Source organism: Andrographis paniculata, unplaced genomic scaffold (genome assembly GCF_009805555.1).
Source record: "Andrographis paniculata isolate CXL003 unplaced genomic scaffold, ASM980555v1 Contig38END, whole genome shotgun sequence".
Classification (NCBI taxonomy): Eukaryota; Viridiplantae; Streptophyta; class Magnoliopsida; order Lamiales; family Acanthaceae; genus Andrographis; species Andrographis paniculata.
This window is the reverse complement of record NW_026137571.1, coordinates 1,255,808-1,270,754: the sequence shown is the minus strand read 5'-3', so window position 1 is coordinate 1,270,754 and position 14,947 is coordinate 1,255,808. Positions and strand designations below refer to the sequence as shown.

Below are 14,947 nucleotides of genomic sequence, written 5' to 3'. Positions count from 1 at the left end.
AATAATATATTCAATTGAAAATAATATTTAGTCTGTCTCAAAACTATAATCTTATTTAAGGTTTGACATGGGATTTAAAGTATATTGATATTATATTTATATTGGTGATCTGTAAAAAATATGAATAAAAGATTTTTTTGCCTTTGTGAGTGTATTAGTATAAAAAGTAGTGACATTTGTGTAATAATAATGAAAAAGTAAGGATAATTTTATGGTGATATGAATATTTATGGAAATAAGAGACTATTATTTTGGGACGGACACAAATAGCAAATAAGACTATTGTATTGGGACGAAGGGAGTATACTAATCTGCCATCTTCTAAAGGTTTCATTTATTTATTATTATTATTGTTTTAATATTTGAATATCAATTATTATATAAAAACGTAGTACAAATTATAAAAAATGACAAAAATATTTCTATTACTGTCTCATAATATTATTATAATGATATTTTTGCAAAAAATATACAAATATAAAAATATTTTTAATGATAAGTACAGTAATGTAAAAGATAAATAAAATTTTTAGAGCAAGACAGAATAAATATTTTATATTTTTAATATAATTTTTCGTAAAACACAAAATTTTTTTATCTAAAAATACTGTAGCATATTAATATAGTATAACAAATACTCCTTCCGTCCCAGATATCGTATCTGTTACACTGTAGATACGGTATTTTAAAAGAGGTGTAATTAGTAGATAATTAAAAATGTATTAGTGAAAATAATTATTCTATAATATAAATAATTATAAATTAAGATTAAGATAACTAATTAGTTTAATTAAAATTAAAAAATAAAATTTAAAAATTTAAAATAAGATTAAAGTGAGTAATTATTTTTCAAAAAAGAAAAGTAACATAGTATGTGGGACGGACAGAAACGGCAACGTGGACATGGTATATAGGACGGAGAGAGTATTAAATTTAATATATAAAAATATACTTTAACGACCAAACGCCCTGGTTCATTCCTTGCTCACCCAATCACGGTTTTTTAATATATATATATGCGTTTGTTTTGTTTTTGGTGTGAACGTATATTTTGTTTAATATATTGAGATCATATTTATCAATATAAAAACCATCATTTTATAGTTTTCTATTATTTTATTAAATTATTATATTAAGATCGTATTTATTATTTTGAATATAATTGTTGAATGATAAAAAAAAATATATTTATAGCAAGTATAATTATTCATTAAAATTCATATTTATATATTTTTCATCCAAAAAAATGATAGAAATAGCTGAATATTATTAAAAATTGATTAAAAAGCGATAAGAAATAAGAAAAAAAAATGATAAATTAATTACTCCCTTGATCTTACTCTAAAGAGTCATTTGGATGGTTTTGTACTTAAATAATAAATAATACTCCCTCTGTCAACTTAGAAGGTTGACATTTACTTTTGGCGCTGAACAGTTAAAAATAGTGTAATGATATTTTTGCCTTTACTTTTTTTTTTGTGTAAAAGTAACGATGTTGTTGATGTATTTTTTCAACAAAAATAAAGTAAAATTCAAAGACATAGAAAATATCCTTAAACTTGATTAATTAGTGCCTGAGATTAGGAATCTCTAAACACTGTAACGTACAGAAACTAAACTGGAAAATAAAATACTGAAATTTAAAGTGGTGATCCCCAAATCTGACTTTGCTTTGTTGAAGTTGATTGAAGATGCCTTGCCAAATGATGATCCAAATCCTTAAATATTCCCTGGGAAACCGTACTGAAAACCGTCACCCGAACGGTTACAACGTCTCCTTCTCAACCGTCTTCCAACCTTTCTTATGCTGACACGTGTCCCCAGCAGACCAAAAATCCCTATATTTCACTCCTTGAGCCAACTACAGACCTTCCGCTCTTTTGGCCCGACTTCGTCCTTCGTCCGACCTACTTCTTCGCCCGACCCCACTTGGGCCGACCTCCATATCAACCGCCCCCTATATTTGATCAAAGGCCTCCGTGTTTGTCCGACTCCTCCTTCTATCCGACCTACAGTTTACCCGACCTGCGGATATCCCATCTCAACGACTTTCTGTCTCGAGGATCTCCCGACTTGAAAACCTTCCGACTTGAGGTCTTTCCGTCTTGCGGACCTCCCGACCTGAAGACCTTCCGACTTGAGGTCTTTCCGTCTTGCGGACCTCCCGACCTGAAGACCTTCCGACTTGAGGTCTTTCATCTTGAGGGCCTCCCGACCTGAAGACCTTCCGACTTGAGGTCTTCCCGTCTGGCGGACCTCCCGACCTGAAAACCTTCCGACCTGAGGTCTTTCCGTCCTGAGGACCTACCGACCTGAGGTCCTTCCGTCCTGTATTTTCCTTAGAAATAAATAAATAAATTTATTTTCCTTGATTTCCTCACGGTGTCCTTCAGCCAGTTCAATCAACCCTATTGTCAGGCCCATTCTTCTTTTTACCTTGGGCTTTTAACCTAATTCTAAATTTCGTACGTAACAACTTGCCCGCCGCCAAGGGACTTTCAAACGCCATTTAGCAATCAATGTTTGGAAGTTCATAAATCACTACCCTCTTGAAAAACTCCCTTAGCAACTGCACCAGTTACTGCAACACTCCTGATAAACTTCCTTCTTCGCAATACAAGCCTGTGTGAATCACAATCCCAAAACATTCTAACTATGGCGAATCAATACATGCCTGCCCTTCCTTTCGACGGAACCCTTCCAGAAGGTCCATTTTCAGCTTCGAAAGTACTAACTCCGACGATCCGTCCATATTGCACTACTCCTGAAGATTCAAATCGGATGAGGGAAGTTTTGGAATCTCGCAACCCCTTGGCTATCAACAATCCCAACTACCAAGCAGTTCGCATCCGGGACAGCATCAAGACCCATCTCACAGACCCAAAAGATCTGTATCGCGCTTGGTATCGACGAGTAGCAGAACACTTCCAGACCCAATGGCGTTCCCAAAAAATCGACCAAGCAATATTGCTGTCCACCATGCCTATCAACCTGCATGAGAAGGTGTTGTTGGCCATGTCTGCCTTCTGGAATGCGGAAAATGGGACTTTCCTCTTCCCATCAGGCCCCTTTGGCCCAACTCTTATGGACGTGGCCATGATCGCACATCTCCCAATCGTGGGTGAAGACCCTGTAATGGGAGCCCTAGATGGGCAGGAGCCATCAGAAGACCATCCGGGATGGTCCTTACAAAGTGTGAAGGAATGGGGTTGGACAAAGTTCGCAACCGACCAGCAAGGGGCTCCAGGGACTCCTGTAACCGACCGGGAGCATACTGCCTTTATTCTGTTCTGGCTTTGTAGGTACATCATTGTTTCTCCTTCCAAAAGTGTTCTTCCTTCCCACCTCGACCTGGCCATTCATATTGCGTCAGGTCGGTTCTTCTCCCTTGGTACTCTATTTTTAGCCAATCTGTTCGAAGGACTCACCAGGGTTAGCCTTCGTTTAACAGATAACGATAATAGGAAATTAGACACTGCCGCGTCGGGTCCTTTTTGGTTTTTAGAACTTTGGTCCCGTCTTTACTTTCCCAACGCGTTTAACTTAGGATCTCCGCCCACTATGCCAACGTCTGAAAAACATTTAGGATTAGTCCTCAACCGACTCTGCTCAGGACGCAATAAACTCCAATCATCCGACCCAATAATAACTGCCATTTTAACAGATACCCGCAGTAACTCTCGATTTTCTATGTATAAAAAATATGCGGGTTATGCTCCCGACCATTTTTGGCCCTTTCCAGTACCAAACCCACTTCCGACTCCTGAGCCTTGTCCTCATCCCACCTATCCTTTCGCCTGGGACGTCGCCCTCAAACCCAGGTCTCTTTTTAGTAGCAAGAAACTTGATAAAAAAGGGCAGAAAACTTTTTACACTTTTAACTATGAACCTCAATTCATGGCGCGCCAGTTCGGCTGTTGCCAAGGTATCCCTGGACCCGTCGCGTGTCCCCAAATAATTTTTCAAAGCCCCGACCGACGAGTCCTTCCTAATTCAATCCCTTCTTATATCTCCCAGCTCACCACGTATATAATTTCCAATTCTTATATTCCTTTCCGCTCCAACCCTGAGATCGTAGATACTTTCAATGAATGGTGGTCGGTCGTATGGTCCCTGATATCCCCTGATGAGAGTCGGTTGCTGAACGTCCTCCTCCCTCCCCAAGGACTGGTTCTAGGGACGGCGATACATACTAGCACCCAAAAACATACAACCGCCCCGGGAATCGGATCTGGTGGTCCCACGCGCAAAAGAAAAACTTCCCAATTGCAAACACCCCCGACCTCGGAGACCGACCAACAAACACTAGCAGACCTTGGAATAAATAGGACGTCAGCAAGGACCCGACCCCGAATTGGTAATGTTTCTTAACACCGTGAACCAATTCACTAAATCGTAACTTTGATTCTACTCATTTCATTCCCCAGAACCGACCTTGGTGACACCGACCAAGCAACCGACGCCAGCACCAACCGACCATTCAATCGGGCCTTTGGTCCAGACCAATTTGCCAATGAGCAATCGGGCGGAGGACCCGACGCGGAGGCAAACTCTTCCTCCCGCACCGAGGAGTGGTCGGGCCAGGCCCCCGACCAGGAGACAATCTTTACCAGCAGTACCTACAGAAACAGTAAGTTCTCTCACCAGCACTCCTTAGTATTCTAATGATCAACCTTGATATAGTTAACAACAAACATCTTCATGATTTTTCCACAGACACCTTCACCCATCCCATCAGCAGCAGGGGTCTCTTCTGACAGCGAGGGGACTACTTCCCAGATGGGTCGGCCGCCATACATGGCATCAGACTCATCTATATCAAAGGAAGAACCAGCCGCCCTCGCCGAAACTGACCTTCAAAACGACATCCCTGATGCTGCTGATCCCGAAATCGAAGGTGCCCCAGAGATCCTGGCTGCAGTGGCTCTAGAGGTAGCCGTCCAACCTGCAGCCGCCCTACCAGCAGCGGCACTCCCTCTAGCCATCGAATGGCAGGCAGAAGAACCACCCGTGGCAGCCCAACCTCCAGAAATGGGAGAAATGTCTTCATCCGATTCGGAGACTTCTGTGAATTTGGTAAGATTAAACCAATCCAGGTCATAACTTTTCTTTCGAAAAACACTAACTGTTTCCAATACTACTTTCTATAGGGACCCAGGTCGGCACCTCAGCGACCATTCGCAGCAGCCGACGAGTCGGCTGCTATTATACCAGCTGTCTGCCCAACTCGACCGACCTCATTGCTGCCCCCCTCACTGACAGCAGTCCGCCCAGAGGTACCACATATTTTCTCCGAACAAATTTGCAACTCCCTTGGAATATGTATTGACATTGTAGGACTTGCAGGGGCCTTCGGACTTAGCTGTCCTATCGACTGTTCCGGTTCCAGCGGAGGCCCAGACTGTGTTCACTGAGGCCATTAACCGTCCCCTGTCCGAACTAAGGTCCGACTTATTGGACAAACTCATTCAGACGGTTGGTGGCCTTCTTTTTTACACTCCAACGGAATCACCAGCCGTCCCCATTCTGCATCGGCTGATGGAAAGACTTACAGAGCTCAAGACTGAAGTGGTAGTCATTGGCCTTCTGTCAGCCGAAACCCCCCAGCCCGACTTCGATCAAACAACGCTGGAGAATTCTTTGACCAAGACTCGAGAATCCCTTCAGCAAACTACTGGAAGACTGGGTGGTCTCCTTAGCACGAAAGCTCTGGTTGATGATGCCATTCAGAAAAAGGAGGCAGAATTGCGGGAGCTGAGGAAAGAACAGTCTACCCTGGATAAGCAAATTACCAATGAACAGCATCTGCTTGAGAAGTATACCAAAAATGAGGCTGAATTGGATCAAGAGCTGAAAACCCAAGCCCGATCCCAATTCATCAGAAGATATCAGACGGCTGCCAATACCAGAAGGCTATCCAGGGATGAAAACAAATGGACACAGATAAAAACTGCCCTAGGGGCACTATTGTAATATTTCCCCCTTTGTAACAACAACTGACTTAGTAATCCATTTTTTCTTTCTTCTCTCAAAACAAGGATCACCTTTCAATTCCCAGCTTTATAGGAAACGAACCAAACTCCTTCTTTAAAAGAACATTGTTTCTCACATTTCAAGAAACACATTCCCAGGCACACTGAAAGTGTTAACAAACATGGCGAATGACCGACCTCATGTTCCATCAAGCAACTGGGAGGGTGTTCTTCAACCCTTCTTTGTAGGTAATCACCCTATTGGAGGCCATGCAGAAGACTTGTTACATATACTCAAGCAACTAGACTTCAAATTCCGATTCTCCCAACGAGGTAGAAGAACTATTCATCGCGTCATCCGCCTGATGGAAAAAGTCATTGAGGGGTATGAACCTCTTCATGACATCCTCAGCCGAATCCCTGATCTCCATCATCACATGGAAATGATCGAAAATCACGCAGCAAACATACTTCCAGATCTTGGTTGGGATAACCTATTTTCCAACCAACGAAAAGTCTTTTCAAGATTGCGGACCATCGTTGATCGTGAACATCAAGCCCTAACAGACATGCAAGCACGTACCCACCAAGATCTAGATGACATGCAAAGCCAATGGGAAAGGTACCGACCAGACTTGGAAGATCTTATTGAAGAAGAACCAGAGCTAATATCCACTCACTGGGATGAAAAGTCTGATTCAGAGACAGAAAAGTTCTCACAACCACACGATGACTAACAGAAATGAACCTTCCAGTAGGTTCGAAACCCCATAAATGGGTTCTGAATAATATGTGGTTTCAGGCAGTTTTGTTATCTGAAAAGGCAGGATAATACCTCTTCAGATATTTAGCATTAATACAATCATGTACTCTTCTACCTTCATGATTTACAATAATGAACGCGCCATTTCCAATATCTTTTTGAACAATGTATGGTCCTTCCCAATTCGGTGACCACTTTCCCAATTGATCAGTTTTCTTATATGTAGGAAGAATGGTCTTCCAGACTAGGTCTCCTTTTTGGAATGTCCTGTGAAGAACTTTCTTTCCGTAACTCCTTGCTCTGATTTCACTCTGTTTCACACTTCGATCTATTGCATGGAGACGGTTAACATCCAAATCTTCTAACTGCTGCAACATAAGTTGTTGGTATTCCTTTGTAAGATCACTATCAGTAAATTCTGTTCGGCCGGATGATGCCCGAATTTCGGCTGGTAAAACAGCATCTTGGCCAAACGTAAGTTGGTACGGCGAGAACCCTGTGGCCGTATTTCTGGTATTTCTATGTGCCCATAAAGCCTGAGACAATAACAAATGCCACTTTCTTGGGTTCCCTTCAATCATCTTCTTTATAATCCCAATGATAATCTTATTTGCTGCTTCCGCCTGTCCATTGGCTTGGGGATAATAAGGTGAAGAATGATGTAACCGAACACCGAATTCTGCCAAGAAATTAGAGAACTTTTCCCCTGTAAAGACCAAGCCTTGGTCGGTTGTTATAGACTGAGGAATACCATATCTGTAAATAATTTGGTTCAAAACGAAGTCTATCACTTCTTTCTGATCCACATTTTTCAAAGCAACTGCTTCTACCCATTTGGTAAAGTAATCAGTCGCGACCAATATGAAACAATGATGTTTCGATGAAGCAGGATGTATCTTACCAATAATATCCATAGCCCATGATTTAAAAGGCCATGGTTTTGCCAAGAATTGCAATTCGGTTACTGGCAAATGGTTTAAGTTTCCATGTCTCTGACATTCCTGGCAGCCTTTGGCAAATTGTATGCAGTCTTCAAAAATCTTTGGCCAGAAAAACCCCAAGCGATGAATGGCCCATCTCATATTGAGACCTGCCCGATGAGCTCCACATATCCCACCATGTACTTCTGTCATCACTTCTAGAGCTTCTTTAGATCCCAAGCATTTCAAAAGTAAACCTTCAAATGATCTCTTATACAAAATTCCATTTATCAATTGAAAACGTAAAGCCTTCAATCGTGTCGCAATTGAAACACTCGCACCAGGATTCTGTAAATACAGGATAAGCTCTGTTCTCCAATCGGGCACTGTTTCGCAGTCGGGCTCCTGTCCGACAGTCTCCTGCTCGACCAGAACTTCGCAGTCGGGATCCTGTCCAATAGCCTCTTGCCCGACCGTAACTTTGCAGTCGGGATCCTGTCCAATAGCCTCTTGCCCGACCGTAACTTTGCAGTCGGGATCCTGTCCAATAGCCTCTTGCCCGACCGTTTGGTCATATATTGGGTCTGTCTTTTCTTCTATGCCCGACTTGATCTCCGACCACATATCCTCCAGAATTCCTTTACAAGCCCTTTGAGCCAACTCATCGGCACGTTGGTTTTCTTTCCTCGGAATGAACTCAATTATTACTTCTGAGATTTTCGTCAGTAACCGACCCACAATGTCCCTGTATCTACGGAGATGAGGGTAATTACAAACATATTGGTTGTTTACCTGGTTGATTACTAGTTGAGAATCCCCTCTTATGATTACAGACTGGACCTTCCTGGCTATTAAAGCCTCCAGACCCAAAATTAAAGCCTCATATTCTGCCGAATTATGGGTCATGGCTTCCAATCGTAATTGTAAGTTGATCTTTTGACCATCAGGTCCTTGCAAAAAGACCCCTGCCCCTGATTTGTTTCCAGAGGTAGAACCATCAAAGAACATCAACCATGTTCTGGTACTTATATATGGCACACATCCGACCTGTAGATTATCCAGATATGATGAGCAACTAAATGGTCGGACACTATCACAAAGAGAATACCCGACTTGTGAGAATTCTGCCAAGAAGTCGGCTACTGCTTGTCCCTTAATTGCCCTCAGCGGGGAATGTTGAAGATCGAAAGGAGCCAATTTGATGGCCCATTTCATGAGTCTGCCCTTCATAGTAGGTCTCTGTAAAATCAATTTGATGAGATCCACCTTTGATATGACCTCAACTCTTCTGGGCAGCAAATAATGCTCGAGTTTAGTGCAAGCGAAGACCAATGAATAACACATTTTTTCTGGCATAGTGTAATTCAATTCTGGTCCTGTAAGGGTTTTACTGAGATAGTAAATTGCCCTTTCCTTCCCGTCATCACCATCCTGCGCCAATAAACAACTAACCACTTCATATGTATTTGCCAAATAAAGTTTGAGTGGCCGACCTTGTTTGGGAGGCATCAAGACTGGAGGGTGAACCAATGCCTGCTTGATAGCATCTAAAGCCGTTTGTTGGTCGGGCCCCCATTCAAAGGCAATCTTTCCAGCTTTCAACAATTTAGTAATAGGTCTGACCTTGCCAGCAGCATTAGAAATGAAACGCCTCAAATAATTCACCTTACCCAACAGACTCTGGATTTCTGTAACCGTCTTGGGTGGCCGACTATCAAGAATGGCTTTAGCCTTGTTGGCATCAATTTCAATTCCTCTCTCATGAACTAAGAATCCTAGAAAGCTCCCGGCTGATATTCCAAAAGCACATTTGGTTGGATTCATCTTCAACTTGTACTTCTTCATTCTTTCAAATGCCTCTTCAAGATCCCTCAAATGTTCGTCAAAACTGGCAGATTTAACTATAACATCATCAATATACACTTCCATAGATCTGCCAATTAAATCATGAAAGATTGAATTCATGGCTCTTTGGTAAGTTGCCCCTGCATTCTTTAACCCAAATGGCATGACTGTCCATTCATAAATACCCAAAGCCCCTGGGCATCTGAATGCTGTCTTAGGAATGTCTTCTTCTGCCAAGAATATTTGGTTGTAACCTGCATAACCATCCATCAGACTAAGGATTTTATGCCCTGCTGCTGCATCTATCAGCATGTCGGCCATAGGCATCACATATTCGTCCTTAGGGGTAGCTAGATTCAAATCCCTGAAGTCGATGCATATCCTTATCTTACCATTTTTCTTGACCACTGGCACAATATTAGCCAGCCACTCCGCATAACGGCAAGGTTGAATGAAACCCACTTTGAGAAGTTTTTGGATTTCTTCCTTGATTTGAGGCATCAGATCTGGACTCATTCGCCTTGGAGGTTGTTTGTAAGGTTTACAACCTTCTTTGATGGGCAATCGATGCTCTATTAGACTTCTTGTCAAACCAGGCATCTCTGAATAATCCCATGCTAAACAATCAATGTTGTTTCTAATAACTTCGAGCATCATTGTTTGTTGCTCTTTAGACAAATAACCACTTAACCTGATCACTTTTGGAACCAATTCGGTTCCTAAATTAAACTCCAATAATGGGTCTTGTGATGAAGCTGTTGGTTCTGTTTTTTCTAATAAGTCGGGCCAGCGAAATTGTTCATCTTCTTGGAGGTGAACATCCAGAATCTCTTTACTATTTTCTGCTTTATATAATAACTGCTTTAAATAGAACTTATTAATAAGAGAACTACATACTTCTAAGCTTGTATCTTCCATTACAAACAAATTATACGGGAATGGGTGTGGCTTTATCATGAGCCATACAATAAAGGTGTTCTTTTAATAGAACATCGAGTTCTGGCCAGTGACTTTATAACCCTTGATTGGGTATTCCCTGGCCATGTACAACTGAGACATCGGAGCCACCTGACTGGAATAAAACACTGACTCTTCAACTTGTTCGGTTACATCGAATGGGTTGTCATTCGCTTCCATTTTGAAGACTTGATTTCCCTCCCAGAACATTAATTGTTGGTGCAGGGTTGAAGGCACACATTGAGAGGCATGAATCCAGTCTCTTCCCAGCAAGAGAGAGTATGTAGTATCTGCGTCCACAATAAAGAAAACAGTAGAGATCTTCTTTGGTCCGACCTCGATTGTGGCAACCATCATGCCTTCCGGCTTGGTCGGTTGCCCTGTAAAACTTGTCATTTCGAATTCCACAGGAGATAGATCATGTATTCCTTTTCCTAACTTCTTGAGAGTCTTCAATGGCATAACATTAAAAACTGCTCCATTATCCACGAAAACCTTTGTGATTGGTTTCCCACAAATATGAGCATTAACATACAGAGGCTTCAAATGGGAGATCGCACCCTCTGGAATAGGAGGAAACACAATCGAAGGTGGCTCCGGTTGAGGCTCAGAATCTGAAGTCTTTGCTCCCTCCGTCTCCTCTAATTCACCATCTGCCAAGAAAGCCCATAAAGGTTCGTCCATAGTTTCATCTACCAGACTCGCCCACGTCGGTTCATCACTCATCTGATTAATCTCTGTCATTCGACAAGGGATTCGTGGTCCCAGACGAGATTTAACAGACCTTAAACTTTCCTCTGTAGTTATAACTTCTTCCTTCGTCTTGTTCTGAGGTTGAAGCGTCAAAGATTCTATACGGAAGTCTTCAAAAGATGGATTGATGTTGATTCGTTCACAATGTTGGCATCTAAAACCTTTAATTATTTCATCTGCCACACCTTTACCTTTCCCCAGTCCCGACGAACTTCTTTTGGTATGGTCGGAAGCGCCTAATCCGTCATTCGGTTGCTTTCCTGACCAGACCCGACTGGACCGACCAACTGGAGACTGAATGGTTATTCCCTGCTCTTTGGTCGTTTGTTCTGTAAAGATCCGAATGGACTGACCTCCTGCCAAGTGGTCGGCTGCTTTTTGTTCGTCGGTTAGTTGTTCTGCTGAAGGACCTCTTTTCCCATACTTTGCAGCATACCTGCGTTTGGCATTGCGAATCTGTGTACGATTCATACCCGGGAAACGAGGGTCTATATCGACTGGTAAAGGCTTTTTATTTCGTGCCCAATTGCTCCCGACCGACCCTGTTTTTCTGGTCGGGTGATCACGTATCAAAACCTTTTCTTTCACCTCCACATTAAAAGAACCATCTGGATGGTCCCACTTTTCAGCGACTGGCCTTTCAACAACTTTGAGTCGTTCTTCCGTTCGGCTGCTGTTTGGCTGATTCCCTTTCTTTTTTCTGGGACTTGCCTGAGTTTGCTCCCCTGTTTGTCCACTATTGACCGAACTTTTCCCTGTTTCCGAACTTGGTTGGATGTCAACCATTGCCGTTGTTACTTTCGGAAATGGTTGCTGGTCTACACCTAAAGTGATGTATTTGAGCCGACCTGTCTTGATGGCCTTTTGAATTTCCTTCCTAAAATGAGTACACTGACTTGTAGTGTGTGTGAAAGAATTATGCCACTTACAATATGGTCTCCCTTTGATTTCTTCTTTAGTGGCAAGTCTTTGGCCCTTTGGAATACGGATCTGCCCGTCAGTCAGTAGAATATCAAAGATTTCATCAGCTTTCGAACTATCAAAGGTCGGCTGCTCCTTTCCTTCAGATCCTGGTATTGGCTTCAATTTAGGACATACATACGGTTTTCCAGAAAGGATTTCGGCTGCCATCTCTTCTGACTGATTAAAATCAAAGTCGCATGTTTCTGTTCCCATACTCGCCATATGTTGGCCTCTATTACGCCTGTTATGCTGATCTTCCTCTCTGAACAAAGACTCTAGACGTCCTGCCTTGGATGCAAGACTTGCCAAATCCTCAACATCCAGGGCAGTGAGTGCCTTTCTTAAACGATTATGCATATTCCGGACCACTAAATTGGTCATCTCTTTCTCACTGATTACCGTAGGACATCGTCCCTTCATCAATCGTACCCTTTCTATAAACTGTGAAGCAGTTTCTTCTGGATACTGTCTCAATTCAAGTAAATCAGTTAAAGACACAACTGGTAAAGGATTGAAGAATCTAGCGTGAAATGCCATCTCCAGTCCTTCCCATGTCTGAATTTGTCCAGGAGGTAGGCTTACAAACCATGAAAACGCCGTTCTGGTAAGGGACAAACCAAACAGCTGTAACTTATAAAAAGGGTTATTGCCAACTTCTCCTAATTGTGCTGTGAACCGACCAACATGTTCTATGGTGGAAGATCCGTCCTCCCCTGAGAATGCATGAAAGTCGGGTGGTCGAAAATTCCTTGGGAGAGGGTGTTCATGAATGATCCTTTCTGGGAAAGGTCTTTGATATGCAGGGCGGTTAGCCATCTGAGGAGTTAATCCATACTGATCCCTTAATATATGTGCAATCTCATCAGGATCTACATGAAAGCGTTGATGATCAGGAACCTGGAACGGGTCCTGCACAGGAATATGAATCGGATCATGTATATATCCTTCAGGCCTGTCCTCCCGTGTATTGTTCGGTTGCGAATTGGTAACCCTTGGTCCCAGTGGAACATTGTTGGGAAAAGTCAAAGGAGTTTTTCCCCGATCCATTCGGTTGGGATTTGTGGCACTTGGGAATGTACTATCCACGAATGATGGCCCTGCGAAATTTGCCTGTGGTCCGGACGGTGACACTCCTGGTGGCGTTTGAGTGGGTTGAAGACTAACCCTTGACAATGCTTGATCTATCATGTTCTGCAACTGACTCTGTTGCTCACGCAACATGTTCGTTTGTTGCTCACGCAACATATTCTGCATAACCAAGGTATGCTGGTTGTTCATTTGTTGAACATAAGACCACCAATCAGTTGGTGGTTGTGGGATTTCCCCGGCATTTGGCACAATGGGTGGTGGAACGGATTCTCCCACCGGTGTCGAAGATGCTTGCGGTTGTGACCCTGCCATATGGACCCTTCCGATGATTCGGCCGGATCTAAGACGTATGAAATTATCGCCGGAATTGGAATGAGCAATTTTGTCTTGCTCCCACTGTGGTCGCCAATTTGTTGATGTATTTTTTCAACAAAAATAAAGTAAAATTCAAAGACATAGAAAATATCCTTAAACTTGATTAATTAGTGCCTGAGATTAGGAATCTCTAAACACTGTAACGTACAGAAACTAAACTGGAAAATAAAATACTGAAATTTAAAGTGGTGATCCCCAAATCTGACTTTGCTTTGTTGAAGTTGATTGAAGATGCCTTGCCAAATGATGATCCAAATCCTTAAATATTCCCTGGGAAACCGTACTGAAAACCGTCACCCGAACGGTTACAACGTCTCCTTCTCAACCGTCTTCCAACCTTTCTTATGCTGACACGTGTCCCCAGCAGACCAAAAATCCCTATATTTCACTCCTTGAGCCAACTACAGACCTTCCGCTCTTTTGGCCCGACTTCGTCCTTCGTCCGACCTACTTCTTCGCCCGACCCCACTTGGGCCGACCTCCATATCAACCGCCCCCTATATTTGATCAAAGGCCTCCGTGTTTGTCCGACTCCTCCTTCTATCCGACCTACAGTTTACCCGACCTGCGGATATCCCATCTCAACGACTTTCTGTCTCGAGGATCTCCCGACTTGAAAACCTTCCGACTTGAGGTCTTTCCGTCTTGCGGACCTCCCGACCTGAAGACCTTCCGACTTGAGGTCTTTCCGTCTTGCGGACCTCCCGACCTGAAGACCTTCCGACTTGAGGTCTTTCATCTTGAGGGCCTCCCGACCTGAAGACCTTCCGACTTGAGGTCTTCCCGTCTGGCGGACCTCCCGACCTGAAAACCTTCCGACCTGAGGTCTTTCCGTCCTGAGGACCTACCGACCTGAGGTCCTTCCGTCCTGTATTTTCCTTAGAAATAAATAAATAAATTTATTTTCCTTGATTTCCTCACGGTGTCCTTCAGCCAGTTCAATCAACCCTATTGTCAGGCCCATTCTTCTTTTTACCTTGGGCTTTTAACCTAATTCTAAATTTCGTACGTAACAGATGTGATGTAAAGTAAGGGTATTTGTGGGAAAAAAATAGGATATTTAATGAAATGTTAACTTTGTAATTGGACTTCTCAAAATATAAATATGTAAATTGTAAGTGGATGGAGGGAGTAGTATTTTATTGATTAGTACAAGTGTATAAAACTTTTTTAATATTTTTGTTATTTGACTTTATGTTTAAATTAAAATTATTTTGATATTAGTATACGATTATTTTTATTAAAATAAAAAAAAAATATATTTTTGAATAAAACATATAAAAATAATAAAATAAAATATTTTGAGTTAA

At 42.2% G+C, this 14,947-nt stretch overlaps 1 protein-coding gene across 1 annotated transcript; it reads left to right on the top strand.

Annotated features, from left to right (window-relative positions):
• The first annotated feature begins 1,509 nt into the window (after nucleotides 1–1,509).
• Nucleotides 1,510–4,704, top strand: LOC127251097 (uncharacterized). The gene is made up of 2 exons (XM_051274673.1): nucleotides 1,510–4,357; nucleotides 4,428–4,704. The coding sequence occupies exons 1-2, from the start codon at nucleotides 2,656–2,658 to the stop codon at nucleotides 4,655–4,657; spliced, it is 1,932 nt and encodes a 643-aa protein (XP_051130630.1). The 5' UTR covers nucleotides 1,510–2,655; the 3' UTR covers nucleotides 4,658–4,704.
• Nucleotides 4,705–14,947: the final 10,243 nt, after the last annotated feature.